We start from the raw sequence: 23,177 nt of genomic DNA, 5'->3' as shown, positions 1-23,177 counted from the left end.
TGAACATTTGAGTAAGAGGATGAGTGACGGGAACAGCACAGTGCTAAAATTCCCTGAGTTTACTCAGATACTTACTCCATATTTGAAGCCATCAGTCAACCTTGGGACAGAAGGGTCCTACGGCCTTAGAAACTATGCTGTCTGTCTGTAGGATTTAACTGCCTGCAAGCAGCCCTTTCTCTGTGTGTGTGGTAGTGGGGAGGATGGTTCATGGTTATGTATATATGTGCCATACGTGAGTTATGAAGGGAGTGACTTAAACTCTGGGCTTTGGTGTCCCCAGCACACTTAACATTGGGGTGTCTTTGTTCTGGCTCAGATTTCAAGACGCACGTTGAATTCTCCCATTCTTTATGAATTACTTTTTGGAGCCATAAAGACAGGTAAATTGAAATTTGCTAACTGCTTTAAGTTGATCCAGGAACATCACCAATTTTAAAAGTCGTCAAACACTGGTTCTCACTTATTTGGGCTTGAAAATGATCCTTGATGAATTTAGCTCCGAAAAACAAAAGCTTTGCTACCTCTGTCTTTGATGTTTAAGTGCTCAGTTCAGAAGCTAAAGGGAACTGAGCAGCTTCATTGAAATCAGAGCCCAAGCAGTGGCCCAGGTGGATTTTCAGATTGTGAATCCCTCGGCAAAGAAGATGTTTTCAGCTAGCACTGGGGCTCTCTAACCTAGATTCTCCCCTCCCGTCCCTTTCCACACGGCTGCTGGATCTGTGTGAATGTGCCAATGACCCTTTCACTCAATTGCTTGAACCCCTTCAGTGAGTCCTCATTGCTCTCACAACAGAGTCCCAGCCCCTTAGACTCCTGTGGCTGGTGCCCACCACCTCGGTCCCTCCCCCGGAGGCCTGTCATGCTCGCCCATCACTCCGAGCTACTGCTCAGTCCTTCCGAGGGCCTTTGGATTAGTACAGGGGTCAGCAAGCAGGGGCCTGGGGCCAAATCCCACCTGACACCTGTTTCCACGTGGTCTGCAAGCTAAAAGTAAGTTTTACACTTTTAAATGGTTGAAAAGTAGTAAAATACTAGTTTGTGACATGAAGGTGATACAAGATTTGAATCTCAGCCCATTTGTTTATGAATTATCTGTGTCATGTTACACTGGTAAAGCTGAGTAGTTGTGACAGAGATCCACAAAATATTTACTCTCTGACCCCTTACAGGAGAAGTTCACTGATCCCGGCTTCGTAGTGGCTCCAGAGGTGGGTGGAGAGAGGGCAATGAGAGAGGGCAATGATCTCCATTAGCCACTTCCCAGGCTGCCCCAAATAAACACATAGTCTAAGTATAAACACAGCTTCATGACAAGCCACAGGGGGCCCCTCCCCAAACTATCACTGTCCCAGAACCTCCCTACCCAGACTCTTCCTCTGCTTGGAAGACCCATCCAACCCTTTCGCCAGACTCATATCTATCTACTCACCAGCTATGTCCCTTCCCCCAGGAAGCCTTCCTTGACTACTAGGCCTAGGTAGCCTGGCTTAGAGACCCCACCTCCTGACTCCTTGGCCCTGCACCATGCAGCTGTTTTCACACATTTTTGGCTTGGCTGGTATACTGTCTGCCCTCCTTCACTAGACTGCAAACATCAAGAGGATCAAGACCATGCCTGCTCACTTTTCTATCCCCAGAGCATAGCCACTTCTGGCAGATTATTAGGTCATCAGTGAACAGCTGTTGAATAAACGAGTGAATGAATGCAGAATAAATGACCATCTGTGGTGAATAAAGCATGATTTTTTTTTTAATTGATGTTTACAATGTGGTTTTTCTGGTGTACAGCATAGTGATTCAGTTATACATCTATGTATTCCTTTTCATATTCTTTTTCATGATAGGTTTTTATTACAAGGTATTGAATATAGTTCCCTGTGCTATACAGTAGGATCTTGCTGTTAAGTTATATATATTATGTATTTTATATATAGTAATTAGTATCTGCAAGTTCCAAACTCCCAGTGTGTCCCTCCACCCTTCCTTTCCCCACTGGTAACCACAATTTTGTTTTCTGTGTCTGTGAGTCTGTTTCTGGTCTCATTTTTTTGTCTCATTTTTTTAGATTCCATTTATAAGTGATATCATATGGTATGTTTATTTCTCTTTCTGTCTTACTTCACTTAGTATAACCATCTTTAGGTCCACGCATGTTGCTGCAAATGGCGTTATTTTATTCTTTTTTATGGCTGAGTAGTATTCCACTGCACGCGCGCACACAAACACAATACATCTTGTGTGTGTGTGTATATATATACACACACACACACACACACACACACATCTTCTTCATCCAATCATCTGTCTATAGACATTTAGGTTGCTTCCATATCTTGGCTGTTGTAAATAGAAAGCATGGTTCTTTATCAGCATTGACCTTTAGGAAAATATTGGGATTGATTGGCCTTGGGTCCATCCTTTCCTTTTAAGAGTGATAAGTACTTTTACATGGTATCTGATGGCTTTATCCCAAAGCCATTGGCCCTGGGAATCAGTGAGGTCATTTATAAGAATATTCCCATTTATTACGTGCTTACTATGTGTCAGGCATTTTGCTGAATGCTTACTTATTTAACTTCTTTTAATTTTCAAATAATCCTGTGAATTAGGACCTATTGTTAGGCCTATTATACTAATGAGCAAATTGAGGCTCAGAGAGGTTAAGTAATTAGTTCAAGGTCACACAGCTAATAAGATTCAGTGCTGGGTTTTGAACCTTCTTCCCTCTGACTCATGCTATTAAGTCATCTGGAGGGTCTAATAGCCAGAACCATTTGGAATGGGAACCAAAGCCAACTGAAGCAGGTTAGATTTGTTAGAAGGACTCTAGCACAGTACATTTGTGACTAATACACTCGTGTTCTATTAATAAATATCTTGGCCATCTTCCCTGGACCTTGTGATATTTGCCTCTTTTTTTTTTAAAACCCCCAAAGAGTGATGTGTGTGTTACAGGTGCTTGGGCTCATTTATCCGGCTCCTTGCTGGTGGCTGACACTTGGAGACTTCTCCCACTCCCCTCCTTCTCCTGCCGGCAGCACTGCTCTCACAGGGATTAGCTCAGGAACCACTCCCAGCACAAGCTTTGCCTCCTCTTCCCTCCCTGGCCTGCCTGTACCCCCACCCCAGCATTGGCAGTGGCGAGCCTCTCTTTTTGCACTTGGCCATGCAGTGTGAGCATTTGCCCCAGCTCTCCCCGTCCTCAGTCCTAGCACATCGCAGGCTGCACTGGCTGTGAGTACTGGGTTCCAGGCCACCGTGAGGCTATGTCACGATCACACAGGCTCAGCGCAGTGGGTACAAGTCTAGGCCCAGTGTCACAGGATGGCACAGGAAGTCCCCAGGGTGAGGTGGCCCCTGAGTCACCACCACCAGGCCAGGTGAAGGGGTTGGCTCTCAGAGGGGCCGATTCTTGGAATGAGACATGCAGACAAAAATCTTACCTCCTGGTTAAGAATATAGAATAGTTTCTGCCTGAATTTCTTCCCCTTTTCTTTTTTAAGAAGTAATATTTGTATAAAACAACCAGGTAATTTCCCTTTTATTTAAATTGGTTTTTTTTTGCCTCCGTGAACTCACAGCAGTTATAATAGTGATTTTATTTTTATTAGGATACATATGTTCATTATTTAATCAGTTGGAAAAAACATATGAAGAATAATGGAAACAAAAATCATCTAAAGTTCTTCCATGCAGAAATAACCCTCTTTTATGTTAGATGACCTCCATTCTGGGCTCTTCATAGGTGACTAGATCATAGTATTTTTTTTTTAAAATTCACTTGTTTTCTTACATAAAAATTTCACTTTCAGATAACTAATTTTCTGCCATATTTGAAATGATGGACGCTCCTATGTTCAGAAGAAACATTCTCTCACCCTCTTCTCTCTCTAAGTACATCTCCTCCCTGGGTCCCACCCCCCACCCACCCAGTTCTCTTATAACAATCACTTTTTTCGATGGCAATAAATCATATTCACTGTAAAAAGTTTAGAAAACAGTAGTTCAAGACATTTTTATGGCCCCAGCATAGAAAGAACCACTATCACCTTGGTGGTTGTGTGCATGGGTTGGGGGAAAGGCTGATTGATATTTTAGAATGATGACTGTGTGTGTTTGTGTTCGGAATGTGTGACCCTTATACAAAAGTGCCTTGATGTTGCCCTTGGCCCACAGGAACTGGCGTGCTCGGCCACCACAGGTCAAGGACGGCATTTGACAATAATAGACCATGGTCATGTGGTGGATTTTTCTTTTTTTAAGAGACGGCGGTTCCAAGACTCACACTTCCTGGGTCACTCAAGTTTTTAATGTGTTACATCAATACTTTGGAGAGAGGCCACCCAGAATCTCTTAAAAAGTCTTCTAAACACCACGGAGATCTTTTTCCTTAGGAAAAAGCTCAGTGGGCCACGTGTGAGTTCTCTGCCCCGCACTGCCCAGTGTTGTGACTGTTGCTGGGTTTCCCAGAGTTCACCTTTAGGTTTAATTTCCTGAAATTGATCTGCTTGGTTACTCTGGCTTTATTTTATTCTCTTAAGAAGGGTTGGGGGGGGTGGCAATGAACAGGCTGCATTTTGTTAGGGTTTTTTGCTTCAGAAAAATTAAGCAGCAATCCATGATCTCTCCTAGTCTGTTCTTTTCCTCATCCTCTGGTTCTGTGACAGAGCTGATATGTTCCTTAATTAAACAAATCACCAAAATGCCAGTGAGCCAGCATCCCTAGTGGAGACTCCGGGGTCACCCCCACTGCTTTGTTGGGCTTTTGTTTTATGGTGACCCCTCCCTCCCCCTCTAAATTCTCACCCTGCTTGGATCCCCCTGAGAACTGGGTGAGCGAGCCCTGAGGTCAGAGGCACGGCTGCCAGCTGGAGGGAGAAGAGGCAGCCCTGGGCCAGCTCCCCAAGCAGGTCCACCACCAGCAGATCAGGGATTCCAAAGAGAGATGAATTCCAGCCCAGTCTTCACTGTGAGGTTTGCTTTTTGCCATCTTTTTTTTTTTTTTAACCATCTTTTAAAGGGAATTGGGGGTGCTGGCAATGAGCATGCTGTACTTCAGCGGCCTCTGATCTCGCCCTGGGTTCTCTGGCCCCTGGCTCCCGGGGCAGTCATAAACCTGCATTATTATTTCACTGTTTAATGGTAAGCTCCCGGCCCCCGGGCCTCCTTTAACCGGAAGACCACCTTCAGCCGGTGGTGTTCTGCTGACTTACTCAGAGTGAGGTGTTAACCAGAGCATGATCGTGTTTGCTTTTAATTTCCTGACCTTGAAGAAGAAGGGGAAGGGGCAGTGCTAACTGGACTGGTGAGTGGTGGAGGAAGCGTTCCGTCCCTGGGCTTGAATGGGGACAGCCCGGGTGAGAGGCGGTGTGGACTCCAGCGTGGGACAGGCTGGGTCTGAATCCCCGCTCTGCCGATTTCTAGCTTTGTGTCCTTTGCCGAGTGACCTGGCCCATGTGAACCTCAGTGTCCCTCACTGATAAATGGTGCCAGTAATGGTTCTGACTAATAGTAGTGAGACCACTGCTAGGCTCTTCACATGGGCTCAGATGCTGCTTCAGCCCACACCTGGCACAGAGCCCTGCTCCATATATGATAGCCTGTCTCTGTTCACTAGTTGTTTTTTTTTTTTTTAATTTTATGCCATCTTTTATTTTTTGTTAATCTTTTTTTTTTTTTTTTTTGGCAGGGAGGGTATTTAGGTTTATTCATTTTTTAACAGAGGTACTGTGGATTGAACCCAGGACCTCATGCATGCTAAGCACGCGCTCTGCCCTTGAGCTATACTGTCCCCCCCCATTTTTTTTTTCCATCCCTGTTCATTATTAACCCATGGTTCAAACCTACTTCCCAAACTCAGTTTAGACCCCCATTCTTCTCTCTTCCTGTCTCCCAGCTCCTCACTGGAACACGGGCCTCATAGTCTAGTGGTCTCATCTTTAGATGGATTCTGGCGGAGAACTGCATGAGCTTTCAGTTACTCTTAATGAATCATTTTTACCTGGATGATTGACAGCTCATCGAGTCAAGCAACTTTCATTCCACTTCTAGGTTTTTCTCATTTCCTTCATCTTCCCCTTGCTTCAGCACCCATCCCCCAGCCTCTTTGGACTTAAAATGTCAGGAGACATACCATTCAGTGAAGTGGGTGTTTTGTTTTGTTTTGTTTTGTTTTGTTTTAAGGATCAACTATCCTTATACTCCATTTGGGGCTCTCTGAAAAATATTCATACTTTAACTCTTCAGCACATTGTCTCTGTATGACTAATGCACAACAACTGGGTATTAAACGTACTATATATAAAACTCCAGATCAGAGAATGGAAACACTTCTTTAAAAATAAAAAGGGTTGGATTATGTGGGCTATTTGGAAACTGTTCAGTGGGGCAATATAATTTTTATTTTCAGAAGCTTATGGATTGAACCCCACCCAAGCTTCCAGCGCCTATGAAAACTGGCAGAAGATGCTGTGCCAAGTTTCCCCCTCAAGGGCAGTAAAAGAGTAATCTTCTGCATCCCGGGTTTCATTTTAAAGAAACAGGAGACAGGCGGTGGCCTGTGCCGTCTTCACAAATGAGCTTCCCTGAGCCGGGTGGGTGGCTAGTGAGTCTGGTGCGGAGTGTCGGGGAAGGGGACGTGGAGAGGATGCTAGACACGTGGGCTGGCACAGGGCCCACCGCAGCCACGGTGCCGGGAAAAGAACACCTGCAAGCCTGGGGAGAGCACTGGGAATGGGTTGTTGAGTTGGGGGGAGGGGACGGTTATGTTACAGTCTTGATGGCCTTTTGATGAATGGTCAGAAAAGCTGAACTGTAAATCTATCTAGTTTTCACACAAAAGGGACAACTTCACATTTACAATTATGGGGGGGGGGGTGTTATTATAATTGGGGGGAAATGAAACCAGGAAAATAGTATTAACAGGGCCTATTTGTTTCCACTGTTGACAATTCAGAAGTTAAAATAGTGGAATGAAGGTGGGAGGACAGGGTTTGAAGGGTACACTTTGGTGCTTGAGGGGCCAGTTAGGGTGCAGGATCCCAATGCTGGATCAGACTTGAGAGGCCATCCAGTTGACCCCTGTGTTTTACAGAGAAGAGAATGAAATCCCCTCAGTTTTGGCCTTTGGGCCAAGCCCTGCTTCTGAAAAACCTTAGCACTGCACAGTTTGGTTTGCTAGTAACCCAGTGTGCAGCCCACCGGCTTCTGGCTCGTTGCTTGCTTGTTTGGAGGAGCTGCACCCCTGCAAGCTGAAACCCAGGTTGAATTCCTGGTTGGCAGCCACCAGCAAGCAGGCGGGGTTCCCAGGCTTCTGGGCACTGGGTTTCCCATCCGACTCAATGGCGCCCTCTCTGGGCACTGGTGGTGAATCACCTCGGAAGAAGCCCAGGGCTGGAGCAGACCCCAGCGACCAAACACGCAAAACAGCTTGTAGAAACCTGGATCAGGTGTGCGTAGGCTTCTTAACTCTGCTGATTTCTCGAGAGGTGCTGGGAATTTCCCCCATTTACTGGCAGAATTATTTTCATTCCTGAATTTCAGAGAAAGAAAGAATATGATCTATTCTTATCCGTGGAAAGGTATATGAACCTCTTGGTGAGGGCGGTGGGGAGTCATTGAAGTGTCCCAAGCCAGAGTAAATATGAGTGCATGACCAGAGCTAGGGATGGCAGGGTCCAGGTAGAACTAGGGGAGGAGACAGGCGAGGGGCTGCTGCAGTGTCCAGTGAGGGAAGACGCTAGCTTGAACTGGCAGTGACAGATTTCTGAGATACTAAGGTGGTAAGAGCAGCAGGGCTTGGTGGGTGATTGGACGCATGGGGGAGGAGGAGAGAGTTGACAAGTATGACTCACAGGTCTGTCCTTGGGCAACTGGGTGGATGCGGTACTCAGAGAAGGGACGTGGAGGAGGCGGCTTTAGGGAACGAGATAATGAGTTCCGAGATTCATGGGTTGGGCAACCAGGTTGAGAAAAATTGAGTGATCGAAGATTATGGTGCTGTGTATAGACTGAGAAATGTAGAGACTCACATACTGTCCAGGCACACTGGAGTGGAACATTGTTTCAACAGAAATGCTGGTTTTGTAGAAAAGAAAGGCATCCTGCCTACTGCTCCCCCGGCCCTGCTCACACTCAGTTGTTCATTTCACAGCAACCGACTGATGCCTGTGGGTTTTCCCTCCAACTTTTACAGAGTTCAGTGAGGGTTGATTTGGGGTGTCTTGATTAACTAATGAAGGGATAAAAATTTTATTCCAGCATGCATTCTTTTCTTTCTGAATAGTGAAATAAACAGTTTTTCTTACAGATTTTAGTAAAGGAAGTGGGGTGAGAAGAGAGGTGTCTTTTGTGTTTTTGGAAATCCCTCTTTCCAGAATGCTTTTGCCCTGGGCCCATCTCGTAAAGCTGGGAATTTGTGTTCAGGGCCAAGGAGCCATTGAAGTGTTGAGAGAATTTAAGGCAAATATTTTTGGTCTCCAATGAGAACTACTGAGGAACGGGCTTATGTAGGAGAGAGAAGAATTTCGGATTGACGTTAAAAAGGTCTTTCTTAAGAAGCAGATTCAGAAGACAAGTTGTGGAACTGCATTCTGGAAAGATCAGAGGGAATGAGAAAGACAGCCTTCTGTCTGTAGAGTTTCACAAGAGGCCTCCAGGAATCCCTGACAGGCGGTGCCTGGAGACACATTAAAACGAAAGTCATATTTCTGGGTCTTTCTTTATATTTCCTCCTATCAAACCCCAGGCCCTGTTTAAACAGAACTGAAGCCCTCTTCTCGCAAATACCCTCATGCTCTTTAGCTAAAGGACAAGGTGGCCAAAGTTAGGACGTCATTTCAACAGCTTGAGACTCAAGAGATTGCAATTCTAGCCCCAGTTCAGTTTTCTGTTTTGTTTTGTTTTATTTTTTTCCCAGTTCATCTTTTGATCCTCAATAATCTTGGGCAAGTCACTTAACTTGGTGGGGGTGGAGGGCATCGATGTTCTCATCTAAAAGATGGGTGCAGATAGTACCTCATGGAGTCTTGGGAATTGAATGTGACCACGCACATGAAGTTATCACAGGCCTGGCACACAGGAGCCCTCTGTGAAAGTCAGCGTGGCTATTATCAGTAATGACTGCCCTGCCTCCCTTGCTGGGAGAGAAAATTACGTACTCGGTGTTAGAAGTCTCTTAAAAGCAAAAAGTACTATGCAAAAGCTGTGATGCTATCAATTACTATTATTAATAATAGGCTCATAATTACTTTTGCCACAGTCTTAAGTGAAAGCTGCTTTGGGTGGGTGATGACTGGGAAAATGGGAACTATTATTAATGGAGCTGCCAGCTCTTGCTACTAGATCCATTGACATAATATTTCTCTCTGGGAATCCTTTGACAAATCAGCTGAATTTCCTATTCCCTTGCCCTAAGCACTGTAAATCTGATCCACATGCCCCAGTGTTGTTTCTGGGGATTAATGATGGGGGGAAGAGGAAGAGCGAGGCCTGTGCTGGGACCTGTAGGTGCCGAGGAACCCGCCTAAATGTGGGGGTAGGAGTGCGGGTGGGAGGGTTGTCTTTTGTTTTACTCATTTTAATGCTCAGAGCCAGCTCTTCCTAATGTGTTGGGTCCTCAGCTGTCAAGGAGAGGTCCCACTTTGGGAAACAGGGCTGGGGGCAGGGGGAATCCAGTCATGCCCTCCTCCTCCTCCCACTGGAAACAGAGCTTTGAGGAAGTGCTTTGATGCCCTGCTTTGGGAGTCAGCACCCAGATGTGATGGGAGGGGCCTCTGCCATCCTGGAGGGTCAAAAGGAGATTCAAGGGAGGGCAGGTCTCAGCCACACGGCAGGGCAGGGAGGGTGGGTCGGGGAAGGGCAGGCTCGGAGGGCAGGGCTGACCGGCAGCTGCACCTGCAGAGTGGTCAGAGAACGCTGCCAGGATCTGGGCAGAGGAAGCCGGCCGCTTGCCCCGTAAGAGTCACACCAGGCCCAGCACGGGGCTTGCGTAGGTGAGATGAGTGGTGGCAACACTGTAGCAGCATTGTCACTTGCACGAGCCACCAAACCGGAATAGCCGTAGGTGAGCTTGGTGATGTGTTCATTGGACCTGGGCTCACAGAGGGGTGAAGTGTGTACACTCTAGAGCCAGTCAGACCTGGATTTGAATGCTGGCTCGGCCACTTAGTAGAGCAAGTAATTCAAACTCTCTAAACGTTAGTTCCCCGATATCTAACATGGAGACAGCAATGCCTATGTTGCTGAGAGAACAAATGAGACAGTGTAAGTAGAGCCTGCACTCCCAGCACAGAGTGAAAGTAATAGCATTAGCATCCGAAGAGCACGTACCCTGAGCCGTGCACCGGTCCTCGCGTTCACATCCAGCAACTCGGTGACTCCTGGCGGCCACATTGTGAGCCAGGTAACTTCGTTATCTCTAGTTAACACAGGAGGAGTCTGAGGCACAGAGAAGTGGAGTAGCTTGCTCAAGATCATACTGCTTGCTGTGACAAAGCCAGAATCAGGAACCCGCAGGTTCCAGCTCCCGGCTCTGTCTTACCCTCTCTGCTGCGGGTCCTGGGACTGTTGTCATCCTTGTGACGTTTCTGTGTTCAGGATGGGGAATGCTAACCCCGATTTGGCCACATCCCAGGGGCTCTCCCGTTATCTCAAGGAATTTTAGGAGATTTTCTCCAAAGTGACTGATTAAATTCCTGTGGGTGTTTTTCTTTAAAAAAAGAAAGTTCAAGAGGGTTGGACAGAGATGCCTTAATCAAAGAACCAGCAGTTACCAAAAACTGGGAATCTCTTGGCAACATGCTCTTAAGAACCAACATGTCATTGTAAGTCAGTCTGATTTTGCTTTTCTGGTGCTTTCTAAGAAGCCACACAGTGAGTTGGAGAAATTTACAGGCTGTCACCCTTTGGGATTGATTCTGACAGCTCTGCTCCTCTGTTGCTGAAGTGCTAATGAAAAACACTAATTGGCCTTGGCCAGTAGCTGGGCTGCGGCTCCTTCCTGGAGTGGTGAAGGCAGCATCTCTTTCTCTGTGGCTCCTCCTTGTCCCGTTCTTGGCTCAAAGAAGGAAAGAGGAGAGCATGAGGAAGTGACAGGACTCAGAAGGAGGTACTGCCCTTTAGGTGGGCAGGACGGACGTTTGCCTCTGACATCCCATCCCCTGAGCTCCACAAAGACAAAGCCAGTTCTCTTTGTCACCCCGGAATCCAGAAGGCACAATGCATGGGCTGAGTGAGAGGCCCGGTACATAGTCAGTGAGTGAGGAAGGGAGAGGTGAATGTGTTCTTACATGGCCCACAGCCTCTGGAGGCCAGCTCCTCGTGCTGCTCCAAGAAAGGATGGTCTCCACTTGGTTAAAGCCACATCTATAGGTGGGCCATGCCTCATTCTGGCTCCTGTAGCACCGTCCACAGTAAAAAATCAGCTGTCCTGAGTGGAACCTTGAGACTTGCCTACCGACCCCACTCAACCAGATGAGGAGCAGGGCTGTGGCCTGCAGACCTTTGCTGCCTCCTCTGCTGACCTGTCCACCTTGTTTCCTCACAGGTGTCCTCTCCCTCCCCGCGTACTTCAGTCCCTACAACGGCGGGTCCCTGGGCCACGATGAGTGCGCCGACGCCTACGCGCAGCTGGAGCTCCGGACCCTGGAGCAGTCCCTCCTGGCCACGTGCGTGGGGAGCATCTCGGAGCTGAGTAAGTGGGGCACCCGTGCTTCATGCCTTCTCTGAAAGCTCCAACCAGCCTTCAGGGCCAGAGGTTGCAAATGGGTGGCCCACAGGCATGTATGGTTTGGCCAGCAAGTGCACTTCATCATGTCCAAATCCAGATCTCTGGTTTCTCTAGAGAAATCAGATACTCTGGCACTGCTGCGCCCCATTCCTGCAGGACAGGGATCAGGGGAGCTGAGCAGCGGCTCAGGGGACACCACGCACTCCCTACATTGTCACATGCCTCAGTATCTATAGCTGGCCCATCTCATTCATTTATTTTACCTGCCTGGCACCAGAGGCTCTGAATTTACAGCCAGTATTTGAAAGAAAGCACCTCCTGAAACCTCAACATAGAAAAAAGTGGTGCTTTTCTGGCCGAAGGAGGGTGTGGTCAGTGACCCTCAACCCTGCAGTGCCCTGGGCACCTCCCAGAACCTCAGGGCTCTCTGGAATGCAGCAAGACACCCCTGGGTCTAAGTCATTACTGTTTGACAGCTGCTTCAAAAGAGAGTGTTAGGAGGCGAGAGGTACCTGCATCTCCCAGTCTCTCCCTCTCATCAGCCCAGTTATTTGAGAAATCAAACCGCTCACTCTTCCTCCTTAGTTCCCCCTCGTGGTGTCATGAGACCACCCAGTGGCGGGCGGGGACACAGGCCAAGGGTCGTAGCACATGGTGTGGAAACAGATGGAGTTTCACTCTGCTGCAGCCTTTTCCGCTTGTGATTTCTTTGAGTTTTCTGGCCCCTGAATAGTGAATGGCAAATCTTTCTGTTTCTGCAGGACACAGCTTCCTCCCTTCCTCCCCTGAGTCCTCCTCCCCTTCCCAGGACAGGAAGTCAAAGTGCCTGGTTCAAGGTCGGATTGGGAGTAGGGCTGGAGAGAAAGCAGGACTTGGGGCCCTCTGTCTCTGGGGGGCCTTGCAGCATGGCCACCTGAGTCCCCTGCCCCTTAGAGACTCTTGGGTGTACGGCTTGATCTCCACTCCTGAATGCCTTCTGGACAGCGGGCTGTCTTGGGGCTGTTTGGTGAATTCTCCTGCCTTAGAGGGGAGGGGCACACTTAGCCCTCAGTCTACTGGAGAGCACCTTGGTTTTGTTTTGCATTTTGAACGTTAAGTGTTCACGGCACCCTGTGAAGCACCTTAATCACATGACCTCATTTACTCTGCAGGACAACTCAGTGAGGTTTGTCCTGATGACGGAACTGAAGCTTAGAGAAGAAAAGTCATTTCCCCAAGTCTGGCTGCTTGGACTATGGGCTTCCTAGACATGGCTAGCAGCCCAGCCTCCAGCATCTAAGGGCAGCTGAGGTCAAAGTTGGAACCTGATCCTTTGTTTTTTATCATAGAGGCCTCTGTGCCCGTTACAGTCCACAGTCAGACACAAGGGGAGCTTTTGAAACTTCCCTCAGGAGAAGGGCTTGACATCATTCTGTCCTTGCCATTCAGCCCAGGGACCAAGTCCTATCGGTTCTACCTTCTAAAATTATCCCAAGTTTTTGCTTGCCCCTTTCACCACCTCCACTGCTACTAACTCAGCCCAAATGAGGATATTTAAAACCCAAATTGGATTATGTCACTCATCTGCTCAGTATCCGCTCCATTACCCCCTTGGCTTCCCAACACTCGGTGAAACCCAAGATCCAATATATGATCTGGTTCATTGCCTACTACTCTTCTCTTGTTGACAGTGCTTCAGCCACCGTAGCCTCCTAGCCAAGATCCTCCCACCCCAGGGCCTTTGCACTAGCCGTTCCTCTGCTGGTGACCTTTTCCCCCAGATGCCCAAACATGTTAGTCCATTCTTCAAGTCTCTGCCCAAATGACACTTGCTAGACACCCCGCAGAGAAGGATTCTACCCTCGTTCCTCTGTCTTCTGTTATGGCTTTGGTTTATTCAAAGCACTAATCGACACTTGACATTTGTCATGTATTTACTTGTGAATAGATGGTCATCTCTCTCATATGGTTAGAACATCAGCTTCATGAGAACTGAGACTTTCTCTGTTGTGTCCCCTGCTGTGCTGTATTGCTAGTGATGAGAACAGTACCTGAGCTGTGTGTGTGTGAAGGAAATGAGTTCTCTCTACTGTTCAGTTTTTGCCTCCTAAAACCCACCTAGAACTGGTCCTCATCCTGGCCCAGGCACTCCTCAGGCCAAAGGGAAGACGCCTCCCCATAGCATCCTTCACAGACAACCCAACAGGCGGTGTCATGTGCCAAGTTGCTTGAGCTCCCTCGCTCTGAAACCAGAGATTTTGCTAACTATTTTGAAGGAGGGAGGAGACGAAGGTGGAGGCAGATATTGCAATTTTTTTCTCCGAGACTAAAGAACTTAATGAGGCTAGTGATACTTGGCGCTGAGCTCCTCATACTTAGAAGTTTACCTCGAGTTTAACATGCACTCACTGCCTGCACCTCGCCAAGACCAGCCTGCCAGGTAGGTTAAGAAGTTTCATTCTTGGATTAGGTCCAGCTGCACTGGGAGCTCGGGCACTTCCTCTGTCCCTCTCTACCCATGGGAGTGTAAGTGAGAGGGAATGAGAAATAAATAAGACACTTCTTTTTAAAGGGAGCCAGATGATGTAGGCCTTATTTTGAAGACTGTGCTGAATTCCAGGCTCTCCCCTCCTGGTTTTATTCTGTGGCTCCTACTGGGGCTTGGACAGACCCCAGAGGAAACCTGTAGCACGTCTGATCCAGGCTCTCATGATTAACAAGCAGGGAGGGCTTACTTTTCCATGCCTCGTGGGTGTTTCTGGGCTTCAGATTGAGGTCTCATTGAACGTCAGATCCATTGATTCTCACGTACAAGAACATTTCGGAAGAAGCTCTGAGTGCCCAGCTGGACCAAACGAAGAGCACGGCCCCATTAGGGCCACAGCTTCCCAAACTTGCTGTGTGATGGGTCAGGGACGGTATCCCCCAACCCTGTTGCAAACTGAAACTTTTATAAAATATAATAAAAAGGAATGTCTAGAAACATGAAATAAAGCACAGGTACGATGCAAGCCAATTTTTTAAGAAGTTACTAGATTCAACAGGCTCGGGAAGATTTTTCAGGCTCACTCTCAATTCTGAAATGAACTTGTGAACCAGTAACCAGCAGTTCGCAGACCACACGTCAAGTAGCAGTGACACAATGGTCAATGGCTGACAGCATGTGTTTGGGACACAGGGACCCGAGTTCAAGTCCTGGCTGGCTCACTTACTGCTTGTGCAACTGGACAGATCATTTAATTTCCTTGAGCCTGTGTCCTCGTCTATAAAATGGAAATGGCTCCCTTGTGGGGTGGTTGTAAAGGCTAGAGATTTTGTCTATCTTTTCATGTCTATCACGAAGCCTAGAAAATAGAAGGTGGCAGCAGGGAAACCACTCTGGGAGGACATCCAGGGCAAGCGGCTGTCTTTGGCTGTAACCAGGTAGATTTTAGATGCCTGATGGGAGTTGTCTGCAGGCATTTGTCCTTCTGGTCATTTAAAGAGACTGACAGCCCGCAGCTGGGCTTCAGAGAAGCATCCAGGAACTCCACCTCCAGTCACCATTCTGCTGCCTTCGTGGTTTCCTGAATCTTCTTTGTTCCTGGCTTCCCTTTTAGGGAACCCTTCAGAGGCACTTCTTTTCCTTCCTTGAGTTTCTTGCCTGCATTCTGGCTGGAAATGTGCTGCTAAGGGTTCTCCACCAACAACAAGGAAACAATCTTAGGCATAATTAATGCTAATGACTCTACCTTGTTGCGCTTTGGAAATGATATTTCAACAAGGTTTCTTTGATGCTATCGGGAACTCTTTGAATTCTCCTCCTTGTGGTCCCGAAGTCACGCCAATAGTTATGACATTTAGATCTGGAGAAACGGGAGCCAGGTTTCAATTTACTGCAGTCAACTCAGTTCTGGGAGGCGGCTTGGCCTGGGGGTTGGTGCCAGTTTCTACCACCCAGGAGCCTGAGGCCAGGGCTGGGATCTGGCATTTCAGGGCTGGACTCCGCCTGTCCTGGGAGATTCAGGGCAGTGCTTGACTGCAGGCAGAGGTCCTGGAAGGAAGAGCACCACCGGTGGCCTGTAGGATAGAGGACTAAAAACAATAGGACGGTAGTAACAATGGTGTTATATTTAACTTTTACGAAGTACTTACTCTGGGGCAAGCAGGATGTTTAGTGTTTTATGTTTATTATTTGAATCCTCAGAATTTTTAGGTTGGAAATGATTATTTCCATTTTACAGAATAGGAAACCAAGGCTTTGATAACTTCCGTGAGGCACACGGGTTGGAAGTAGCAGAGCCCTCATTTGAAACCAGGCAGCTCTGACTCTGGAATCTGTGCTCTTATCCATTTACCTGGTGATTCTCAAACCTGACTGGACATAAGATTCACTGAGGGAACTTTTACAAAATACAGATGCCTGGGTCCTGCTCCAGACCTGCATGGGAGCCAGGTGACAGGACCTCGCTGCCCCTGGCCCTCCTGGCCCTGGGGTTTGTCAGAAGGCCCCCAGGCAGCTGAGCTACAACTGCGAGATGAGCAGAGGCCGCTGTGTAGACAGGAGTGAGACCCAGGAGTGGGGGCATGGAGGGCTCTTTCCCAGTGGAGATCTCCAGTTCCAGGGCTGTCGCCGTCCCTGCTTGAAAGCTAGATGTCATCACTGTGGCTGTGATGGCAGAACTTGGCAGCCAGTAAGCTCAAGTCAGCCCCACTGGAAGTTGTATTTTAAAATGAAATGAATGCAAGGGGGAGGGTATAGCTCAAGTGGTAGAGCATATGCTTAGCATGCATGAGGTCCTGGGTTCAATCCCCAGTACCTCCATTAGAAAAAGAACTAATTAAACAAATAAACTTAATTATCTCCCACACCAAAAAAAAAAATTAGAATGAAAGCATAAGGCTCCTTTTTTTTTTATTGAAATATAGTCAGTTTGTGATGTGTCAATTTCTGGTACACAGCCTGTTTCAGTCATACATATACATGCATATATATTTGTTTTCATGTTCTTTTTCATTATAGGTCACTATGAGATATTGAATATAGTTCCCTGGGCTATGCAGAAGAAACTTGTTGTATATCAATTTTATATATAGTGGTTGGTATCTGCATATCTCAAGCTCCCAATTAATCCCTTCCCATTCTGTTTCCCCTCTGGTAACCATGTTTATTTTCTATGTCTGTGAGTCTGTTCCTGTTTTGTAAATAAGTTCATTTGTGTCTCATAAGGCTACCTTTTCATTCTCCACATATTTGCTGAGTTCCTGCTGCACAGTAGAAGCCGTGCAGGGCTGGGGACGCAGTGGCACAGAGTATGAGACTCAGATGCTGTGTAAGGCAGGTTGACGGAATAAGTGAATGCTGAATGACAGGTCACTTGTCATATTAAAGCCTGCTCATTTCTCCCACCTTAGGGTCAGCCTTGTCCAGAGGCTTTCTCTGAAAGGGGCTATCTGTTAGGAATCGCCACAGAGAAAGGGAGCTGACCCACCATGGACGCCCCCCTGACTTCTCAGGCCTGAGAAGAACGGAAGGCGCCACTTTTCCTAGAACGAGGGGCCCGCAGGTGCCTGGGGCCGTTTCACCCATCCTTTCTCAGCATTGTGGCCTCGCACAATGATGGGATGTTTCCTGTCCCGGGCTGGTGGGCTATTGAAAAGACCTGACTTGGGCAGAAACAGCACAGGATATGGGGACCTGAGGACCCCATGGCCTAGATCACAGTTCACTTCATGGACGTTGGAATCACATCAGTCTGGATTCAAATCTAGACTCCACCATTTACTAAACCTCTGGGCACCACGGCATACCTGTGACCAGGGAAATGCATGGAGACAGTAAACGTTTGTGTACCGAATAAGCCTCAATTTCTTCATCTGTAAAATGGGGATAATACCTGGGCTCAGCATTGTAAGGATCAAATGAAATCCTACTTCTAGAAAACAGAACAGTCGGCACCCAGTAAGCATAGCGGGTGGTGGAGGGGGCGGTTCTTACTTGAGGCCATGCAGAGGAAGTTACCTTTTCTGCAGAAGAACATGGGCTTTGCCCCAGAAAGCACGGGGGAGAATCACCGTGCAGCCTGGTGCTGCTGGCGGAGGCTGGGAGAAGAGGCCTGGAGGCTCCCATGGTCTGGGAGCTGGGGGAAGGCCCAGGGTGGTGGAGAGAGTGGGGATGTTGAAAAAGAAACCGCATTAACACAAGTTCTGGAGAAGCGGGCCCTGCCAAGTGTTTCATTCAGTTGTAAAGGCCAGACTTGAAGTGAAAGGGAATCTGAATTGCTATTGTGTGTCTAGGTGACAGCTTCCACCTCTGCCTGTTGCCTCTGGGTAAACAGTAATTACCACTCTGCTCAGGGAGCTGCTTCTCTTTAGCTGGCAAGTATCCTAATGTGGGCCTGAAACTCAGACTTTGTTTTCTCTTTTTCTCTCCCTCCTTTCTGCCCTTCCTGCCAGGTGACCTGGTCTCCCGAGCCATGCACCACATGCAGGGGCGCCACCCACTGTGTCCTGGCTCCAGCCCCGCCCGCCAGGCCCGCCAGCCGCCCCAGCCCATCACCTGGTCCCCTGACGCCCTCCACACGCTCTACTACTTCCTGCGGTGTCCCCAGATGGAATCCATGGAGAACCCCAACCTGGACCCCCCCAGGATGGCCCTGAACAATGAACGGTAGGGATCTGCCTTGGGCTGGTCACCTGGTGGGCCATGCTACCTAGTGTGTGTCAACTGACTGAGTGACTGACAAGGTGGAAAAAGAGCCCTCGCCCTGGCCTGTGTGCCTGGGAGGAGGCGGCCTGACCTGGGCGTGGACTGGGATCAGATGTATGAAGGCCTGGTCTTGGAGTGCAGCGGGATTTTTTCACCCTGGGCTGAATGGTGTGAGGTCACTGAGGCTCAGAAGGTGGGCTTTGGCCTCTGTCTCGGGGCTGCCAGCTCTAGCACTCACTACCTGGGCTCTCTGAGGTTCAGTTGCCTCTTTTATAAAATGAGGTATTCATTTTAGAATGAATGGTTGTAAGACTTAGAAAGGTGGTTGTAAGACTTGAGTGAGCTAGTGCCCTCAGAAAAAGCACTAAGGACAGTGGGTGGTAACTGGCCCTCCATCAGTGGTAGCTGTCACCTCTTTTGATGACAGCAGTGTCACTGTTAGCATTTTTGTTAGGGATCTCAGGCATATTTTGCCCTGTCCACTCATTTTACAGATGAGAACATCATGGCTCTGGCAGATTATTTGATCTCTAGCAGGTTAGTGGATGAATAGCTCCAGGATCTCAGGCCTGCTGGCCCCTAGTCTACTGCTCTCCACAGGGTCTCAGCCCTTTCCCAGCTGGGCAACGGGCTGCTAAGAACAGATGTGCAGGTTGTACACTGCACAAGGGGACCCAGTGAGGGGCATGAGTAGGGGACATACATGAGGTCATGTCAGCTTGAGGACAGGATACCCATTCTAAATGGTCTACTCAGAGGGTCGTCACCTTTTAAAAGTTTTCTGTCCAGGAAAGATGCTTTTTTACATTTTGTCCAATATGTATGCTGATGTGAGCCTCAACTGGAGGCTACCGTATGGCCACCCAAGGCAGGGGCAGTCCATGGGCTCAATCAAGAGTGGTGTAATTAAAGGTCCAGGGGGTGGGAAAGACTTGCCTTTAGTTTAGGAAGCTCTGTCAACGAACATTACACCTCATAGCAGGGCCTAGGAGAGGGGCGGGGCCTAGGAGAGGGGCAGAGCCCAGGGGGTCTGTGCCCCATGGTGGAGGAAGGTGATCTGAGACCTTGATCCAGAGAGTGCCACCGCTATCCCTGCCCCATCCCCGGCTGCCCAGTGTCTTTGGTATGCACTGAGTCTCAGCAATTTTGTGGTCCTCATACCCGCTCCACAGCCAGGCCCCCCTCTTCAGGGCCTCCACAGTCACGAAAGACAAAGGTACAAAGGTAGATTCCCATACTAGCTCATTAAAAACAGCCGTGAGGAAAACCCTGGCAATCCTGTGGACACATGACAAACACTGGGAGCGGGGGATGTAGTGGCTCAGGAGTCAGATGGCCTGGGCACAAACAGCAGCTCTGGAATTCATGAACCTTGAGACCTCTGCAAGGTTTCAGACCTCCCTGGGCCTCAACTTCCTTGGCTGTTAACACAGGGCAGTAACAAAGCAGCTGTGTGACGTGCTATTTCAGTGATGATCGGCAAGAGTTTATTGATCATTTGCCATGTGCCAGGCACTGTGCTGAGCACTTTACATGTGGGTGCCCACTTACAGGAAATAGGTGCAGCTCCATTTTACAGATGGATAAGTGGAGGCACAGAGAGTCAGTAGCTTACCAAGGCCGCACTGGCTCTGCTCATAACCATTATACCATCCCATCTGTCGTTATGAGGGCAATGAAGCAGTGGTGGCCCAGTGCACACATGTAGTAGATCCCAGTAAACACTAGCACTGCTGCTAGTGGTGTCATTATTAGATCACTGTTGTCTTATTTCTCTGGGAGCTGGACAGTGAATGAGGGCAGAGGCAGGTCACCCTGGGCCTGACACAGAGCAACAGGGCAGCAGGTGCAGGCCTCAGGTTTCCTGAAGGAAGCACCCAGCAGGGAGGGGGAGCCAGAGCACAGGCCCTGCGCCCCAGCTGTTTCTGCTCTGGGGAGAAACTTTTGTGGTTACCAGAACCAGCTGAGGGGGAGAAGGGGCAAGGTAAACATCTGGAGGGAGGGGGGAGGGGAGGGGAAGCTTGCTTGTTGCTTGGTGAGGTCCCCAAAGGTGCTAGACTGGGTCTAAGGCCGGGTCACCCAGGCAAAGGTGGCTGGGAGAGGAGGACGAGGAGCCTTCCCTGGACCCGCTGCCCTGGGCTGGCGTGGCCCTCCGGCTGTGACGGTGGCTGCTGGCGGTGGCGCTGAGCAGGGAGGTGCTCTCCTGCGAGTGCTGTGCCCGGAATCCCTTGGATGTCTTTGTGGCTACCCTCTGGCTTTTCCCCCGGGAGGATTCCCAGCCCCTGATGCTCTGAAACAGCATCAGGGTTTCTGTAAGCCCCGAGCTGCTTGTCTATATGTGATCCTGATAGCTGAGCTTGAATGGTAACATAACACACGGGATGTGTTTAGATACCTTGTTATTTAAAAACCACACTGTCTTGGCACCACTTGGCGGCACCAAGAAATTGGTTGCAAAGGCATCTTTCCATGAATCATTTTAAATGAGTATTAGACACATGGGAAATTGGAAGCCACCACTAGGAAAACAGAATCCCCAAATTTCAGATTCGACTACTGAAAGGAGGACACCTAATATAACCAGGCCAGCAGACAGCCCGCTGGTGGCCGAGTTCCTGGCAGCTAAGTGGGTCCTGCTGAGCTTGGACTCACTCACCCTGGGGGCCTTGGAGAGCCCCCTGGCCTTTCACTGCAGGCTGGGCTGCGTGTCCCCGCAGTCACTGCCTCTCTGATACCCTCCAGAGCTCTGGGGAAGACCTTCTCTCCTGGGCACAGAGGAGCTGAAGTTGGCTAGGGCTCCAGAGTGACACAGGTTTGCTTTTGTGAGTCTGAGGATGTCTGTCTGTCGCTTTCCCTCTCCTCCACTACTTCATTCCCTTGAAGTTGCTCCCTCTGTCCCATGTCAGGAGCATGGGAGTCAGGTCCCCCAGCCAGAATTGGACAGAGCCTCTGGTTTCAGGTGTGATGGTGGGTGTATGGCCCGGAGGCCTTCCGCTTGGGGGTTTGATGGTTTGGGGATTTCTGGGTCCGTTGGGACTAAGGAACCTCTTTCCATGGCCTCGCACACATGGGTGGAGGAACTCAGTTTGGTGGCTTGGGTTTGGCCCATGGCACCACTGATGGCAGGGCCACCCAGTCTGCAGCTCATAGATTTCTGCTTTGAAGAAAGTACCTTTCTTCCTTCTGGTTGGAGGCTGTGTGTGACCACAAACGTGCTGACAAAGGGCAGGCAGGCCATGCGTTGCTCCCTCTGTGTGAAGCTCATCCCGGGGTCCCTGCTAAGTCACGCGCTGCCTTTGCACTGGTTACCAGGCCCTCAGCATCTCTCCGCAAGGACCTTTCTCCCCAGAGCCTCCTGCTCTGGGTTTGGGAGGAAGGAGGGGGTTGTAGACAGGAGCTCCAGGTAGCATGGGGGCACTGTGCAAGGTACAAGAAGGCCCTCTGACGTTCCTCCATCTGCTGCCACAGAGAGCCGGGCCACCCCAGAGAAAAGAGCACAGGCTTCAGAGCAGAGACCTGGTCTCAGATCAGCATCTCATACTGGCCCCTCGGGCTCCTCATCTGTGAAATGGAGCTGAGTGACCCCCTCAGGGAGGACAAAGTAAGATACTTGTAAAAGGAGCCAGCTCTTCCTTTTAAAGGGCAGTTCTACCTCCTTCTGTTTCTTTTGTGCCCCACGACGAATCAACAAGGTAGGTGCTAGCATCGCCTACATTTTACAGATGATGGCACGAGGCCGGGGGCGGGGGGAGCAGGGAGCACATCTAGCTGCTGAGTTTCTGGGCAGGGATTCGACTCAGGTCTCCCTGACCTAGGAAGCCGTCGCCCTTCATCGTGCCAGCCTACAGCTTTCCCACCTGGCAGCTAAGACCCAGTCCTAAAGCTCTAAGACAGTCTGGGTGGATCCTGGCCCTTGGGGCCACCCCGTCCGGGGCCATTCCAGCCCCACCTGCCTCTCCTCTCCCAGGATGCCTCCTTGCCACCCTGGGAGAGCCTCGCAGCTGGAACCGCCCTGCACCCTCCCCAGATCCCTTTCTTGCTGGCAGCTTGCATCACTGGCACCAGTGAAGCACAAGGCAGGGTCTGAGACACAGGATTAGTCACAGCTGCTGCCCTGCGGGGCATGTCATCACCCGGGACCCAACTTAGAAAGTGAAAGGACTTGCTGTGAGAGACCAGCGTTACCCAGGGAGATGGGGGGAGCCTCCTTCCTGCAAAAAGTCTGGAGGAGAACGGTCAGGCATCTGGCTTGCTAGTCGTGCCTGGAGGCAGAGGGATGGGTAGCTGGAAGAGCATCCTGGGCAGAGGACGTCGTCATCCTGGGAATGAGGAGTTGGGGGAGGTGGGAAGAAAGGCTGTGCAGACATGCAAGAGCAGAGGGAGGTCCGCCAGCTTGCCAGCAAGCTGCTGGAAGACAGCATCATGAAGCAGAGCACATGGAGGGAGGCAGATACAGCTGGAGATGCAAAGGAGCCGAGGTGGACAGGGCGTGATCCGATTTTCTGCTTCAGAACCTCGGGCGAGGCGGGGCTCAGGCTCACCAGGCAGTGTTCCCAAGCCCAGCAGCAGCAGAGAAGCCAGACCCTTGAGGAATATCTGGGAATACTGGGAACGAAGTGGGGCCCCTTGTCCACAAACCAATCCATTTGCTTAAGCTTCAAGCCCTGGCTTCTTGCTTCCCTTTCCTCAGCCCCGCACGGTGCACCTTCGTGGAGGGCCACACACTCCGTGGACCTGGGGCCTGCTGGTGTGCAGAACGTTAGGCCAGGAGGGGTGTCT

The 23,177-nt window shown here is 49.4% G+C and overlaps 1 protein-coding gene across 1 annotated transcript in view; it reads left to right on the top strand.

The window, feature by feature from the left end:
• ABTB2 (ankyrin repeat and BTB domain containing 2) overlaps positions 1-23,177 on the top strand; it is a 173,353-nt gene that overhangs the window by 115,986 nt on the left and 34,190 nt on the right. The window contains exons 2-3 of the mRNA XM_032488441.1: positions 11,549-11,695; positions 18,146-18,359. Of these exons, the coding sequence (XP_032344332.1) occupies positions 11,549-11,695; positions 18,146-18,359 (361 nt within the window). The remainder of the gene's footprint in view (positions 1-11,548; positions 11,696-18,145; positions 18,360-23,177) is intronic.

This window comes from Camelus ferus, chromosome 10, assembly GCF_009834535.1.
Source record: "Camelus ferus isolate YT-003-E chromosome 10, BCGSAC_Cfer_1.0, whole genome shotgun sequence".
Taxonomy (NCBI): domain Eukaryota; kingdom Metazoa; phylum Chordata; class Mammalia; order Artiodactyla; family Camelidae; genus Camelus; species Camelus ferus.
Note: the sequence above shows the minus strand (reverse complement) of the source record. Positions and strands in the feature narration are given on the sequence as shown.